Source organism: Triticum urartu, chromosome 3A, assembly GCF_056163025.1.
Source record: "Triticum urartu cultivar PI428250 chromosome 3A, HENAU_Tu73, whole genome shotgun sequence".
Lineage (NCBI taxonomy): Eukaryota > Viridiplantae > Streptophyta > Magnoliopsida > Poales > Poaceae > Triticum > Triticum urartu.
Window position 1 is genome coordinate 746524759 of NC_141875.1, and position 17142 is coordinate 746541900.

The window sequence follows — 17142 nt, forward strand, 5'->3', positions numbered from 1 at the left end:
CTACTAAATCAGTGGAAATTTCTCTTTTTGAGGAGAGGTGTATAAAAATCATTTGACATGCAAACATTTGGTCAATTGTTCATAAAATATCACCTATTAATTTTGAAAAATGGTATGTTTCAAATTCATTTCAATTTTTTGATAGGTACTTTGCAAAAAAACCCCTACATTCGACACTTGGAAAAGGAAAAATGGATTTTTCATGCAACAGAAATGAAAACTTTTTTCGGCAAATTTGTTGTCTATTCCAATATGCACACTTTTGCAAAATATGAGATCTTTTGGGAAAACTATCCTTTGAAACTAGCAATAACATCAGTCATTTGGCTTGAAAGCCATGAATCTTCATACTCGATTGCTCGTTTTGTGAAGACATTTTAAAGATATTTTCCTTATTCAAAGTTTGTTATTTTATATGGTTACTAGGACATAAATGATGATCAACGCGAAGGTTTTACATTTTTGATTATTTTTTGAATTATTTATATCGATACAAAATGCAATCAAAATGGGGGGCATGGTTGGTGATAGCTAGGGGTGGAATCCTGCAAAACACTTGGTAGATCTATGATGAAATGACTACTTGTGTACCTATAAATGATTTTTAGAAAAAATAAAAAATAAATATCAAGCATATGTAGTTCAAATTTGACCCCGCTCCTACTAACTCGTTGGGAATTTCTCTTTTTGAGGTGAGCTAAATAAAAATCATTTGACATGCAAACATTTGGTCAATTGTTCATAAAACATGATCTAGTAATTTTTAAAAATGGTATGGTTCAAATTCATATCAAATTTTTGATAGGTCCTTCACAAAATAGCCCTACTTAAGGCACTCGAAAAATAAAAGATGATTTTTTTGTGGAAGAAAAATGAAAAATTCCTTTGGAAAACTTTTTGGCCACTGCAATATATGTACACATTTGCAAAAATTCTGTACAAAAAAATCTGTTTCCTTTGTCTAAGTGTTAATTTTTTTTCATTTCAAAAAATTGGAATGCATTAAGAAAATTATGATATTTCAAGTTTACAATTTTTGTGACAACTATTATACATATAATGCCTCTGTGTAAAAGGATTTGATTTTTTATTTTTTTTCATTTTCTTTGTTTATTTTTAAAGTGCCCAAAGAAGCACACAATTGATAGCCTTCTCATCGGTGGAAAATTTGTGCCTTGGATCGATGACATGGCGCAGATCCATCCATCCACATCTATCTCTCCCCCCACATCCATCCATCCACATGGCGCAAGTTTTCTGACACGGATGACATATTGTATGCAAGTCCCTAGGCCTCATTAGCCGGCTCTTGGCAGACCCATGTGGATAATGTATATCATGTGCTAGACACTAGTTGACCTCGAGATCGCTTTGTGCATGTTAGTTGCTTCTTTTCTTGTGCCAACAATTATTGATCGAAAAACTGTGCTGTAAACATGGTAACATGGGGTGTGACATGGTGTTTGGTGAATTTCTCCTTTATATGATGCAAGAGTGCCCGGCCCCACAATGATTTCACCCTTTGATCTGTCCTGTTTGGTCACTCTACCTCAGTTTAATGATTTTATTTATCTATCAGACTAGTCCATGGCCATTTGATTGGAAGCACCCACATCTTTCAATCCACTAGCAAAATTTGATCGCGTGAGTTAATTTGCTTGTAGGATGTTGAATTAATTGTGATGAATTTCTTTGCTAACAAATTTTCCCCCAAATCACTACTGAAAAAGTTCGTACACCGAGTACTGTGATATATTGAAAGGAACATCTTTTCTTGAAACCTTATACGAATAAAGAAAAAGAACCATTTGCAACTAAAGTTGGCAGAAAAAGTACCGGTGCATACCTTGGCTTTGCGTGGGGCCACTTGCTCAGAGGTACATCAAGGGCTATATATACCCCAGACCGTCGGGAGCCATAACAGCCATGGATCATCTCCTCTTTTTCTCATTCAAATCAGTCATGCATTCAAAATCCGCTTTCCTTCTGATCGTGGTGGCAGTTAGCACCACGGCCATGGTGCACGGCCACCCTGCCGCTAGCACTCCGGCGGCACGGTTCTGGGAGCAGGCCCTCTCTGGCACGCCTATGCCGGAGGTTTTAGCTGATTTTGTTCAGAAAGGTAATCTTCTTACATGTTTAATTATATGTTTGGTATATAAATACCTAAAAGGTTTTCCTTATATATAATTACTAGAAAAAATACACGTATGTTGTGACAGAATTTACACCCTGGGACGTCTGTTCTAATATTAGGCTGCTCGGCTGTGCTGGCTTAACTTATCTGCAGCTGCAGTAACCAGGTAGCAGCAGCGACAGTACACATTCAGTTCAATAAGCCACAGCCCAATAAGCCTATTCAGTCCAAGCGATCGAGCAAGCCATGATGTTCTGAGATGAGATTTCGTACTGTGATTGAGCATATAACCATCTAATTTTTTTTCGTAAAAACACTCCAAAAATTCAGTTTTTGCACAAGCTGAAAAAACCCAATAGGTCCGATCAACAAACTTCCTCCTTATATTTCTGCGCTTTTGCACTCCTCGTTCATCCATGGGTCGCTTGCAGCGGTGCGGGGATAGAGGTTCAGGTACCTCTTTATCCGCCATGGACGACAGAGCACCGTGCATGACTTCCTGCTGCGCGCTCGATCTAGCAGCGTGACTGGTAGAAGAGGCTGTGCTGTCCGTGGGCTACTTCAGACATCATCAGAGTTACAATATGACTGGCTCCTTGCTGCAAAGCTGCCGCTCTTAATTTTTTAAAGCTCGTGGTGCAAATTTAGGTTTTCATACAACTAATCTTGGAAATATTGGAGGATGGGTGGTGTTCTGCATGCTCCCAATTTTTTTATTTATTTTTTGGCAAGCTTCAGAAGCAGTTTTCTAGCACTCATTTTTCAAGTTCGGTTGGAAATGATCTAACTCGTGTGAGCATCGATCGTGAGTAACGGGACAATAAATAAGTTAGAACTGTAATCTCTAATTTATCTTGTACTTCTTCCTCTATTCCAAACTGTAAGCAAGAATCTTAGAGATTCAAAGAATTTTAAGTTTGACAAAAATTATAAAGAAATCTACAAATATTTGTGACATCAAATAGGTATATTATGAAAATATAATTAATGAAGAATCTAATAATACTTAGTTGACATCATGAATGTTATTATCTTGTCATATAAATTTGGTCAAACTTGAGAAGCTTTGACTCTTCTAGATTCTTGGAATGACTTACAATTACTACTCTTAGTAAACTGACTAGAACTCTTATACTTTATAAACAAATTAGAACTGTAAAATTCAATTCATCATGTACTAGTACTCTTAGTAAAATCGGCTAGAACTTCTATACTATGGAGAGTGATGGGACACATCGGAAGAGAGTCTAATATGGACCAAAATTCAGAGGAATAAATTTTCGCCTTTTAATATTAGGGAACGTATCTGGTGCAAACCAACCTCTCCGTGCAACCGTGCAAACTTCTAATCGGAGCTACAGGATGTTGATCCAAGGGGGAATGGAAGGGGGATTCGCAAAAGCGTGATTAGGGGCCGGCGGTTAAGTGTAAAATTACGTAATCCCCACGCCCCCTTGGATCAACATCCTATGGCCCAGATTAGAAGTTTGCATGGTTGCACGGAGAGGTTAGTTTTTTTGCTTTAATATTATGTATGTATATATTGAGTATGCATGGATATAAACATTGACTTTTGTGTTTTGGTGCAGGAATCGATCTGTCACCGCTTGTGGAGCACTACTCTGCACAGCCCAGTATCGGCATGTGCACACTTTTCAACACTATCTGCGACGCGCGGACAGTGGCGGAGACCGGCATCTTCTTCCACGAGGCCGAGCTACATCCGGGCAGCACCATGACCCTGTCTTTCCCAGCGGAGGCGGAGACAGCCATCCTCCCGCACGACGTCGCCGGCAAGGTCCCCTTCGAGAACCTAAGCGACGTCCTCTCCACGTTCCACATCTCACCAGGCTCCGCTGAGGCGGCGCAAGTGGAGGACACCCTGCGCAAGTGCCAGCAGCCGCCAATTGCCGGTGAGATGAAAGCCTGCACCATATCGCTAGAGAGCACTGTAAAGGCCGCCATGGAGATGCTCGGCACCACCATCCAGCAAGGTGGTGGTGGTGGTGATGTGTGGGCGGCCACGTCGACGCTCCCCCGCGGTGGCCTGTTACCACGCCGGGAGTACATTGTCGAGGAGGTCACCAAGCTAGAGGGCACTGGCTACGTGGCCTGCCACAAGGTGCCGTTCCCATACGCCGTCTTCCATTGTCACATCGCGCATACGGGGTATATAGGTTACAAGGTCACCCTCCACGGCCGCGGCGACGACGATGGCCCGGTGGTTTCCTTGCTGGCGTTCTGCCATTTCGACACCTCCCGCTGGAATCCGCCACACCCGGCGTTCCAGATACTGAAGACCCACCCTGGTGCCAGTACGTCGGTGTGCCACTTCATGTCGTATGGCAATCTCGCGTTCGTCAAGAAGGCACGCACAGCCTAGCTTGCCACTGCATCCTTCGTTGCGCGCTACATATGCCAGTGTCGTGCTCTGGATATCAACGTGGCGCTCTTTTTTCATATATGCACCGTAAATGTGTAAACGTGGGCATATGCATCCGTTCTAGTAGCTCCGACGGCGTCTTCTATATATAGAGCAAGAATAAGAATGGCGCCATATATAGTTCTAGCTTTGGCATCAGAAGAAAATATAAGGGTGTAGCAATGGTACGGTGTGTGTCCAGGTTTGTTTGGATGGATGTTATATGTAAGTACATGTCGCTAGTGTTGGTGAGTGGGGGCTCCGATCCTACATATTGCTAGCTAGTGCTGGTACATGTCATTGTTACTACTGTATGAAACTTGTGTGGTTGGTCCTGTGTGGCCTAGCTAGCGTCGGACATACTGTATTATCGTGTTATGTGTATGAATAAATATGTTTAAGTATGTATAGTACACACACACACACACACACACACACACACACACACATATATAAAATTATATATAATTTATTCTAAAATCGATTTGTAAAATATTCTACAATAGATTCACTCCTATAAGGCAACTTCCATGGAAAAAAAACTGAACATGAAAAAATTACCCACCCCATGTCGCACTCCCATCCTAGCTCTCTCTCCCCTTCCCGATCCCATACGTCACCACAACCGACCGTCATGGCCTCCTCCTCATCCCAGCGCCGCCCCCCTCCACAAGCCTCCTCCCGCGCTAGCGGCCGGCCTCGTCCTCCCCGCGTCGCCCCCCTCAACGGCCCCTCCACGACCTCCTCCCCGCGCCAGTTGCTGGCCGCCACGGCCTCTCCTCCCCACGCCGCCCCCTCCATGGCCTCCTCGACGGCCTCCTCCCCGGGTCAACGGCCGGCCGCCACGGCCTCCTGCTCCCCGCGCCGTTCCCCTCCACGGCCTCCTCCCCGCGCCAGTTGCCGGCCGCCACGGCCTCCTCCCCGCGCGCCCCATCCATGGCCTCCTCGCCGGAATCCTCCCCGGGCCAGCGGCCCGCCGCCACGGCCTCCTCCTCCCCGCGTCGGCCCTCTCCACAGCCTCCTTCCCACGCTAGTTGCCGGCTGCCATGGAGTACTCCCCGCGCCGCCCCCTCCTCGATGGACTCCTCGCCGACCTCCTCCCCGGGTCAGCGGCCGGCCGCCACGGCCTCTCGTCCCCGCGACGCCCCCCTCCATGGCCTCCTCCCTGACCGAAGACTCAAATAACCCTCAAGTTTTATGTGGGAGTGCCTAAAAATGCAAAGCATTTGATGGGATAGGCTCCACATTTTTCCTAAGCCCTTTGGTATTTTTTCATAACCCATTTTGTCTTCAGTGGATTAAAATAAAACAGAAATCAGTAAATAGAAAAGAGGCCAGAGGCCTTACCTGGCTACTTGGCCGCACTGGCCCAGCCCACGCTCACCTGCTCCTCGTCCTTATTCTCCCCCGTGTCGCCTCGCCCGCGGCTGAGTGCGGCCGCGCCGGCCACCGCTCGCCACGCCAACGGGAGCAGGTGGGCGAGGTGATAAGCCTCGCCTCTATCCGTCTCTCCTGGCTGCCCTCCTCCATTTCCCCCTCTGTCCCTAGCTCGTTCGCCTCTCCTTTCCTCTCTGCCACCGCAACCGAGCGCCACCGCCGCCTCTGCTCCGTCGACCCCGCGCTCTCCGGCGTTCCCGTGACCCACCACCATGTCTGTGAGGCGTGCCGTGCCCGACCACGTCGCCTACGTCTACTAACCGAGGTCGGGGAGCACTACTCCGACCCCGACGAGCTTCCCCCTTCTTTTGCATCTCCGGCACAACCCCGACGAACTCGAGCCCGTCTGCAGCTACTAAACTATTGACGGCAACTGTGCACCTCAACGTGAGCCCCTTCCTCCTCCCTCCTCTCTTCTGTCACCGCTAGTTGCCTGTAGGCGTCGTTCCCTTCGCGCCCGAGCTCGCCGCTGCACGAGCTCATGGCCGGCCACGTCCCGATGTCCTTACATATGTGCCAATGTGTCCATCGTGTTCGCCCGCGCGGGTAGACGCCATAGAAGCACAGCACTGCTCGTCTTGCTCGTTGTGGCGCCATTTGTGAACTTGCCGTGCTTCGGGCCTCCGTCGTTCACGTCGTCGGTGACGTTTCCGACCACCTCAGCCCGCGAGGTTGCCGTGGTTGGATGCGGCTCAACCTCTGCTCCCGAACGCGCCCAAGCGCGATGCGAATGGAGCCAACTACGCGCTTCCTGACCGTCTCCGGCGAGAACGACACCGCGGTTAGCTCGCCAGAGCGATTTCGGCGGCCGCGCCGACCTGGCTGGCGGTGGGGCCCATCCATGTGAGGCTGCCAGTGGGCTCAGTGTCTCACTTGACCGCGTTGACTGTGGGAGTCCGGGACTAGGGTGTCCTCGGGCGTATGGTCTATTGATGTGGGCCGGACTGATGGGTCGTCAACATACAAGACAGAAGATTATCTCTCATGTCCGGTGGGGACTCTCACATGCGTGGATGGCAAGTATAGGTGTCCGGATATTTTACTCCTTTATGTAAAACCGACTTTGTACAACCCTAAGCCCCTCCGGTGTCTATATAAACCGGAGAGTTAGATCGGAGGCAGGATCACAACAACATTGCTAGGCTAGCTATGTAGGGTTAGCCGAATCGATCTCGAGGTAAATCAATTCTTGTAACCCCTATACCCTCAAATATAATCAAGCAGGAGTAGGGTTTTAACTCCATTAAGAGGGCCCGAACCTGGGTAAATACTGTGTCCCCTATCCATTGTTACCATTGATCTTTAGATGCACAACTTGGGCCCCCTACCTGAGATCTACCGGTTTTGACACCGACATTGGTGCTTTCATTGAGAGCTCCGATGTATCGTCGACAGCAGGATCGATGGCTCACCTTTTCACCAACGATGACGTTGTGTCCAGGGAGACCTTTCTTCCTGGATAGGTTTTCATGTTCGGTGGCTTTGTGCTTCGAGCCAACTCGATCGGCCGCCTTGAGCAAGTCGACACTTATGCCCCCGGACACCAGATCATGTTTGGAAACCTGAATTATTTTGCTGACATCCGAGCAGACCTATTATTCGACGGGTTCACGGCCTCGGCCGCCACCCTGTGTCCCCTCCAAGATGGCTCTTCGGATCCCCTGTCAGATCCCATCCAGGGGTCAACACCCACCTCAGTCTTAGATCCGGCGCATGTCTCATTGTCCAAAGATGGGAGCATAAGCCCCGCCGGACTTCTTCCCCTTACCAAAGACCCAGAAGCAGGCTTAGACCTGGCTCTGGGAAACCGTTCTGAACTGCCGAGGTCTGCACTTAGCGTGTTCGATCAGGCGCTCCATGCCGAACACAGCATGGCAGACCCACGATTTCCGGTCCCACTCCCACTCTTAGATGAAGTGTTGGGTTTGATGCAGTCTATTGCCATCACGGAGGCTTTACCTCCGAACTGCACCCAACTCGGACTAGGGGCTGAGAGAGGGGAATTTTACACCCCGCCCACTACCCACTTGATAACCACTGCCGACGACTTAACCGCCATGCTAGATTATGTGTCCGAAGACATCGACGGCATGGACGATGATGTCGACGCTGAACCAAGCCAAGTCCCACCCTTCACAGGGTGTTGGACGGCCACCTCAACCTATGACGTGTACATGGTGGACATGCCGAAGAACGACGAGGATAACCCGAGCCCGGATGAGGACAAACCCGTCGATAAACCACCAAAGCGCCGACGTCAGCGGCGCCTCTCAAGATCACGCCGGCGAAAGGATAGCAATACCGGCACCGGAGATAATGAGACTCCGAGCGATGCCGAAGATCCTGAATACCCCGTCGAGCCCATGTCCGAAAAGGATGAAAGGGAAGAGGGTGAATACAGCTCCAGACACACTGATAACGAAGATGGGGAGGACAGCAACTACATGCCGGAATCCGAAGAGGAGGTTAGCCTTGGTGACGAAGACTTCATTGTCCTAGAAGAACCCCTCGACCAAGAACGCTTTAAGTGACGACTCATTGCTACAGCCCGGAGCCTGAAGAAGAAGAAGCAGCAGCCCAAAGAAGAGCAAGACACGCTGAATGAGAGGTGGACTAAGGTCCTGGTTATTGAGGAATACGACCAGGAGCGACCTGTGAAAAGTTACCCTAGGCGCAAGCTGCTGCCTCAATTCGATGACGAAGTCCTTGAACCAATACCGTCGAAATACAATCAGGTACATCAACCAGACCAACCACCACATGGACGGGATAAAGCAGCATATCAAGCCGAACACCAAACCGCACCCCCTTGCCGAAGAGGCAGGGAGACTGCAGCTGCGGGATATACATACGACTTGCAACGTGACCTAGCCATAAAGCTGGTCAGACCAGATCTATCATGGATCAAGGGTGCGTGCCCAGTGCGACATAATGGCCATGAAGCCCGGCGTGACGGCTGTTACTATGTTCAGGATCAGTACAGAACTCAGATGTCAGACGATCTCCGCCACGACATTGCGAGATACGGAGGGGCCCGAACACCCCCTGTGCTTCGCTGATGAGGTTATGGAACATCAGTTTTCGGAAGGGTTTAAACCCGTAAACATCGAACCATACGATGGAACAACGGATCCGGCCGTATGGATTGAAGATTTCCTTCTCCACATTCATATGGCTCAAGTAGATGATCTCCACACCATTAAATATCTTCCTCTAAAGCTAAAAGGACCAGCACGACAGTGGCTAAATAGCCTCCCAGAAAACTCCATTGGAACCTGGGAAGACTTGGAAGATGCTTTTAGGGCTAACTTTCAGGGCACTTATGTCCGGCCACCGAATGCTGACGACTTGAGTCACATAATTCAGCAGCCAGGCGAATCAGCTCACAAGCTTTGGAATCGGTTCTTAACTAAAAGACTGTCCGGATGCCGAAGCCTTAGCGGCCTTTAAGCACAGCGTCCATGACGAATGGCTCGCCCGGCACCTTGGGCAGGAAAAGCCGAAGACCATGGCAGCCTTAACGGCACTTATGACCCGCTTCTGTGCGAGCGAAGACAGCTGGTTGGCTCGTAGAATCAACAGTTCAGGTGACCCTGACACCTCCAAGGTGCGGGACGGCAACGGTAAACCTGGCCGCAATAAAAACAAACGTCGTAATAACAACAATGACGACGACGCAGATGATACGGCAGTCAATGCCGGATTCAGAGGTCCCAAGTCCGGTCAGTGGAAGAAACCTTTCAAAGGCAACAAAACGGGCCATCCAACTTAGATAAAATCCTTGAGAGGCCCTGTCAGATTCATGGCACACCCGATAAGCCCGCAAATCATACCAATAGGAACTATTGGGTTTACAAACAGGCATGTAAGTTAAATACCGAACACAAGGGAAAAGGGCCTCCAAGCGAAGACGATGACGAGCCCCGTCAGCCGAACACCGGGGGTAAGAAGCAGTTACCCCCGAGGTGAAGAAAGTGAAAGAATGACAAAATGTAACGAATGTGTCTTTTTTTGTAGTGCAAATAACTGCCAGAGGGGCCACGAGGTGGGCACAACCCACCTGGGTGCGCTAGGGAGCCTAGGCGCGCCCTGGTGGGTTGTGCCCTCCTCGGCCCACCTCCGGTGCCCATCTTCTAGTATATAAGTCATTTTGACCTAAAAAAATATCAGGAGAGGACTTTAGGGATGAAGCGCCGCCATTTCGAGGCGAAACTTGGGCATGAGCACTTTTACCCTCCGGCGGAGCGATTCCGCCGGGGGAACTTCCCTCCCGGAGGGTGAAATCATCATCATCATCGTCACCAACAACTCTCCAATTTTGGGTAGGGCAATCTCCATCAACATCTTCAACAACACCATCTCCTCTCAAACCCTAGTTCCTATCTTGTGTTCAATTTGTATCGGAACCTTAGATTGGTGCTTATGGGTGAACAGTAGCGTTGATTACATGTAGTAGTTGATTTCTATATGGGTTATTTGCACTAGTAGAAAACAGGGCTTTGGTCACAGGGCAGTATTCACATTAGTCCCGGTTCAGTCATGAACCGGGACTAATGTGAGCATTGGTCCCGGTTCGTGCGGCTAAGGCATTAGTCCCGGTTCACCTGAGCCCTTTAGTCCCGGTTTAAGACACGAACCGAGACTAAAGGGTGCGATGCCCTTTAGTCCCGGTTTGTGTCTCAAACTGTGACTAAAGATTAGACCTTTAGTCCCGGTTTGAGACACGAACCGGGACTAAAGGGTGATCGCACCCTTTAGTCCCGGTTCGTGTCTCAAACCGGGACTAAAGGTCCCATTTTCAAACTCTACCCCCCCCCCCTTGGATCGCCTTTTTTGTTTTGAAAAAATCAAAAGAAAATGATAAAAACTTCAAAAAATAAAATCCTTCAAGAGGTAGTTATATTACTACATCTACTAGTTAGGAAAATTTAAAAACTTAAATTTGGACATGTTTTGCAAAAAGTGCAGGGAAAACGTAATTGCATATGATGTCGGAAAAAATGTATAATATATCAAAATGTCCAGCACGAAAATCCGCATCCGATTTTGACAGCCTACGACCGGTTTGCAAATTTTTAGAATCCTCAAATTCTAAAAGGAAAAAAAGTTATGCTCAAATTTCAGTTTTTTTGTATTTTCGTTAAATCTGGTCAAACTATGGTCAAACTACTTATTCAAGAAGTATTAGTGTTACTAAATAATTATTCAAGAATATTAGTGTTACTAAATAATTATTTCAGTTTTTTGAATTTTGGTCAAATCTGGTCAAACTGTGGTCAAACAACGGTCAAACTACTTATTCAAGAAATATTACTGTTACTAAATAATTATTTCAGTTTTTTTGAATTTTGGTCAAATCTAGTTAAACATTGGTCAAACTGTGGTCAAACTATGGTCAAACTACTTATTCAACAAATATTAGTGTTACTAAATAATTATTGTTTTTTAGAACAATAGTTTCAAACTCAAACAGTGAAATGTGTGACTTCATGCTCAAGCTAAATTCCTGAGGGTTAATAGGATTGACATCTTACTATTGTCTGAAAAACAATAAGTGCAGACTTGGAAACGAGGGAGAATAGAACCCGGAAGTTAAGCGTGCTCAGGCTGGAGTAGTGAGAGGATGGGTGACCGTCCGGGAAGTTCGATGATTTGGAATGATGATGGGTGATTAGAGATTAGAGGTTAAAGTTAAATTGAGAAGTGATGAGGGGTGATTAGAGACTAGAGGTTAAAATATTTTAGAAATTTGAAAATAAAAAAATTCAAAAAAAAATTTCAAAAAAAAATCAAAAAATTTCCTTTAGTATGGGTTGGTGTTACCAACCGGGACTAAAGGTGGACCTCCAGGTAGCGGCCACGTGGAGGGTCTTTAGTCCCGGTTCATATAAGAACCGGGACTAAAGGGGAGGCTTTAGTAATGACCCTTTAGTCCGGTTCTTCCAGAACCGGGACTAAAGGCCCTTTATCTACTAGTGTTGGTGGAAGATTATATGTTAAGATCCATTATGCTATTTAATATCTCTCTGATCATGAGCTTGATTGTCATTTGTGAGTAGTTACTTTGGTTCTTGAGGTCACGGGAGAAATCTTGTTGCAAGTCATCATGTGAACTTGATATGTATGTATGTATGTATGTATGTAGTGATTCCCTTAGTGGTGTCATGTGAACGTCGACTACATGATACTTCATTATACTTGGGCCTAAGGGAATGCATTGTGGAGCAGTTATTAGATGATGGGTTGCGAGAGTGACAGAAGCTTAAATCCTAGTTTATGCGCTACTTCGTAAGGGACTGACTTGGATCCAAATAATACTTTTCTCGTAGTTGCGGTTGCTTGCGAGGTGGTTAATCATAAGTAGGAGGTCTGTTTAAGTAAGAACATCACGTAAGCACCGGTTCATCCACATAAGGAAATTATCTCCATCTATTATTTTCAAAAATTGCACAGCCATATTTTTTCTTGTCCCTCCATTCACTACATGCTCCTAATAACTAAATTACTTGACAATTAGACCCTATGCACGTGGCTAATGTGGAAAAAAACATTATGCTTGCTACCATCTTTTATGTCAAAAAGTTGAATCTGTTTCACTCGTGTGCACAAATTAAGGTTGGTCCTTTACTTTCCTGCTGAAATTGGCGTACAAAATTGGTGTATCTTTTTTTTGAGAATCCAAAATTGGTGTAGCTCGTTAATGCAGATTAGGAACTGCTTTTTTTAGACAAATAGATTAGGAACTGCTGGCATCCATTGGTTAGCACGAATTGTAGTGGAGACTGAAAAAAGTACATTTTTTTTCTGGGCTTCATCTTGTACTTGGCCCACCCAGCCAAAAAAACTTGTACTTGGCCCACAAATATCAAATTAGGCTGGAGGCAATACCTTTCATTAGCGCTTAACAATGAGATGAGCAAAGATACATATATGTAAGTGATCCGGACTTCAGCTTGCCACTCGCATGAGCATAGCAATTTTTTTTTCTTTACTCCGACTCATCCCTTTTAGGCTGAAAACGTGTGCGATAAGAAGACATGCATATAGGTACTTCTTTCATGCATATCACAGCCGTTCTTTTTTACTATTTTCCTATTATTACATTTCAACCCTACGTTTTCTATTGTTTTAGTAATATAATAGATAGATTGCCCCACAATAATTGGTTTACCAATCATATATTATTTTTCTCAAGAGAAGCCTCTAGTGAAAACTATGGCCCCCGGGTCTATCTTTTATCATATATTAAAACCTAAAATACCTTGCAGCAATTTTTTTATGTATTTTATTTTGTATTTTTGTTCAATCTATCTATCAAAAACTGTACAAGTTATCTTGCTCGTAACTGTTGTGGGATTGACAACCCCTCTACGTGTTGGGTTGCAAGTATTTGTTGTTTGTGTGCGGGTGCCGTTTACATAGTGTTGCTTGGTTCTCCTACTGGATTCATAAGCTTGGTTTCATAACCGAGGGAAATACTTATCTCTACTGTACTGCATCATTCTCTCCTCTTTGAGGAAATCCCAACGCAGCTCACAAGTAGCAGAGACGTCCATTCTGAGTCATGTGGGCTATTTCAGTAGTCAAACGCTTCGTCCCAGCTCCCCTCCTCTATCTCTCGTAGTTCCCTGAAAAACTAAGATAGAAAAAACGTTCTTAAAACGCGGGTTGTCGCCACAGCAACACCTCTGACATCTAGCAGCAGCTCGCCATCGCCTCTAGCTCCAACAGCACACTCTCCAACCAGCTACTTTGGCAGTCGTGGTCGTAGCATCCCTGCAAGCCGCCCCCTATATCCCATCTGCGACCTACAACATCGACGGGTGGCGTCCCAACATCTCTTCTATCTCTCACAACTCATAGCAACGTTGGTCCCAGCCCGGGGTGACCAAGGTGCCTATCCTATAACACATTGACCATAGTACTAGCAAGCTGAGGTGTCATTCCCTGTTTGGGGTAACCATAGTTGCATTATCCCACCCCACCCCTCCCATTTTGTCGCCTGGCTGCCAACATCATATTGTAGCAACACATCAATCATTACCTCACATAGTGGCTATGTCCAATTGCCAGAGGCAGTGTCCCATGCTTCCGTTCACAGCTTTGAAGCCATAACCATTGTCGGTTATATATCCAGCGTATCTCGTAGTAGGGGTCCTAACCTAGGCATCTTAGTGCGATGGTAACATGGACACAAGGTTTTACCCAGGTTCGGGCTCTCTCAAAGAGATAATACCCTACATCCTGCTTTTGATTGTATTCATACGGGGGGATAGTACAGAGTACATGTATCTACCACGAGATTGTTCTAATGAATATAAGTTGATCTATTGACTAGCCTGGCCTCGGTTTATATAACACACTGGAGGACTATGGTTTTTAGGAGAGTCCTTGGCTTTAGCGCCATGTCTTGTGAAGTCTTCCTTGTATGCGGCATGGGCTGCCTAAAGTGGCCCATTAGTGAATTGCCATGGCGGTCCTCGGCCCGATCCAGCTGGCCGGGAGATGACGTGGTGAGTACCCCCTAGTCCAGGACACCGTCAACCATGAAGGGAAAGGTGGAGAAGGAGGCCGATGACGAGCATCGAGGAGCGACTCTACCAGAGAAACTTTCATGTTCATCATTGGGATCACCAGCACTCTATTCATCATCCGAATCACCATCTCCATCAACATCTTTATCAGCACCATCTCATCTTCGAACCCTAGATCGTCCCTCTTGCTCAATCTTTGTGTCAAAGTTCATATTGGTACATGTGGTTATTTTATGTGTTGATTACACGCTTGTAGTTGATGGATAGGACAATTATTTGTGAAAGATTGTTATGTTCAGATTGTTCCTCATATATTCATAGCTACTAATCGTTATCCATATGATGTCTTGTGAGTTGATCCATTAGTTCTTGAGGACATGCGAAAAGTCTTATTGATAGTTGTCATGTGAAGTAGATTACCATGCAATGTTTTGATTATATGTCGTGTTGTTCTTCATCTAGTGGTGTTATGAGAACATCAATCAAATGACACTTCACCATATTTGGGCCTAGGGGAAGGAATTGTGGAATCAGTTTGTTGATGATGGGTTGCTGGAGTGATAGTAAACCAAACCCCAGTTTAACAATTGTTCGGTGAGGGACTTTTTTGGATCCAATTGTTTAATGTTAAGTTAAATTTAGCTTGATTACTTCAAATGTAGGGAACGGTTTATCAAATGATAGGCCGACGATTCCACATAAATTTAATAAACTTCGAATGTAGTATAAAAAAACACGAACAAAACCCTTTAACGACGGTACGACATCACTTCCACCAATATGGTTGGTGGTCCTTATCACTATGTCGTCAAGCTACCCAAGTGACACATCACTTTTTTTCCAGATTAAGCATGGGCCCTTGCTTGGATCTGGTAAACTCTTCTTTCATTCATTGCTTATAAAGTACCAGCAGATTGTGCTTTGTGGACATCCCGGAACGACACCATCCATGAGGGGAATGCAAGATGTTGACATGCAAGTTTTCATGTCATACACCATGCCCCAATCCCTACCTCTCCCACCTATCTAGTACACACAATCACCCTTGAGTCCCGGAACACCTTCCGCATATATCGACACTGCATTGTTCCTCCCAAAAAACACTGAGTGTCCCCTTATGTCGGCCACAACGTCCCAACATGGTTGGCGCTGGGGGTCATACCTCAGAACAAATACTTTGTCATGTTCTACAAGGCAACGACACCCTCCTGGAAGCTGCAAACTAACCATGCAGGCTGCATTCCTCCACATTTGGTATATGCTACCATCGCATAACACAAGGTTATTAGCACTAGTGAAAGTCGATATTGAATTATATGGCAGGGCGAATCTGGTGGCGGCGTCGGACAGTAGGTTGCTTCCCACATATGACAACAGTGTCTCAATAGTGGCTGGTGCGTTTAGATCTGCTCATGTCCTGTGCATCTTGATGATCCGCTTGTTATGCACTACCTGATGTGCTAATGTGTGGCCCTCGTGGATGACAGTGTTCCCTGCGGCGGTGATGAGGCAGGCGGAGCACGTGGACATCTCCAAACTGAGTGAGGCAGTAAACCATACCATATCTGTGGTAGAGCAGGTTGGCGATCAGGTCTTCCTCGGCGAGGCGGATGGGGTCGAGGACGGCCCACCTCCTGGCCCCAGCAGTAATGTAGGCAAGCCTATTGATGTCACATATCATGGCGGCGAGGAAGTCGTTAGTGGCGGGGTTGGGTACAAAGACCATCTTGGAGACGAGCGGCTGTCGTAGATCAGTGGGGGCAGGAGGATCTCGGCGGCCATGACTGGGTGGACAAGGTTGAGGAGACTATGACTGTTGTTGATGCAGACAGAGAGGGCAAGCCATCCGCCGCAACAGCCAAGATAGGTCCTAACCGAGGAGATTGTGGTGAGCTTGAAGGAGCGGCATGCAGCAGGGCAGAGATTGCCATGAAGAGATGGGTTTGAGCCCGAAGGAGCGACACGTGAGGATCGAGGCTACAATGGTACGATGCTCTATTGCAGTGGTGATGCAGCGCTTGCCGTGGTCGTCGCTGTGGTCCACGAGCAGCGATGACAACAGCGGAGTTAGCGTGGAACGCCATGTCGTGCAAGTTCCCCGCGCACCCGCATAGCACTTGAGGTCGTCAAGTCCGTCGGCGATGCGGCAGACAAGCTCCGGCGGCAGGTGTGCCCAGGCCCGGCATGACAACATGGTGGTGCAAGAATTTTGGCGAGGTTGGGGAATTTCTTAATGAAAAACGAGGGGCTTTCAATCAGATAAAGATAGGAAGAAAGAAAGAAAGAAAGAAACATAGAAGTTGAGTGTCCTGGCCTATGATGGAAATCTTTTAAAGCGTCTGACTGAGCCACGGAAACATGCATGCAGAAATTGCAGTAGTAGCTGTATATATAATTTAATTAATGTTTCCAGAAGTCGTGATTTCCTTCCGCAAATCAATATAGAATTTAATTAATGCTTTGAGAAATTACGCAAAATACTCAAATGTTTTTCCTTGGTAAATAGTGATTTCTTACTCTTTTTGTTGTTGTTTTTGGTAAGTCGTGATTCCTTGAAAATAGACATATACTCCATCGGTCCCGCATTAGCTGGCTCAGATTTTACTAAGTAA

General features: G+C 46.4%; 1 protein-coding gene and 1 pseudogene across 1 annotated transcript; one reads left to right on the plus strand and one right to left on the minus strand.

Annotated features, from left to right (window-relative positions):
- The first annotated feature begins 1905 nt into the window (after positions 1–1905).
- Positions 1906–4963, plus strand: LOC125546414 (BURP domain-containing protein 13). Its single transcript, XM_048710671.2, has 2 exons — positions 1906–2122; positions 3727–4963. The coding sequence occupies exons 1-2, from the start codon at positions 1927–1929 to the stop codon at positions 4518–4520; spliced, it is 990 nt and encodes a 329-aa protein (XP_048566628.2). The 5' UTR covers positions 1906–1926; the 3' UTR covers positions 4521–4963.
- Positions 4964–15415: 10452 nt separating this feature from the next.
- Positions 15416–16724, minus strand: LOC125547415 (uncharacterized; annotated as a pseudogene).
- Positions 16725–17142: the final 418 nt, after the last annotated feature.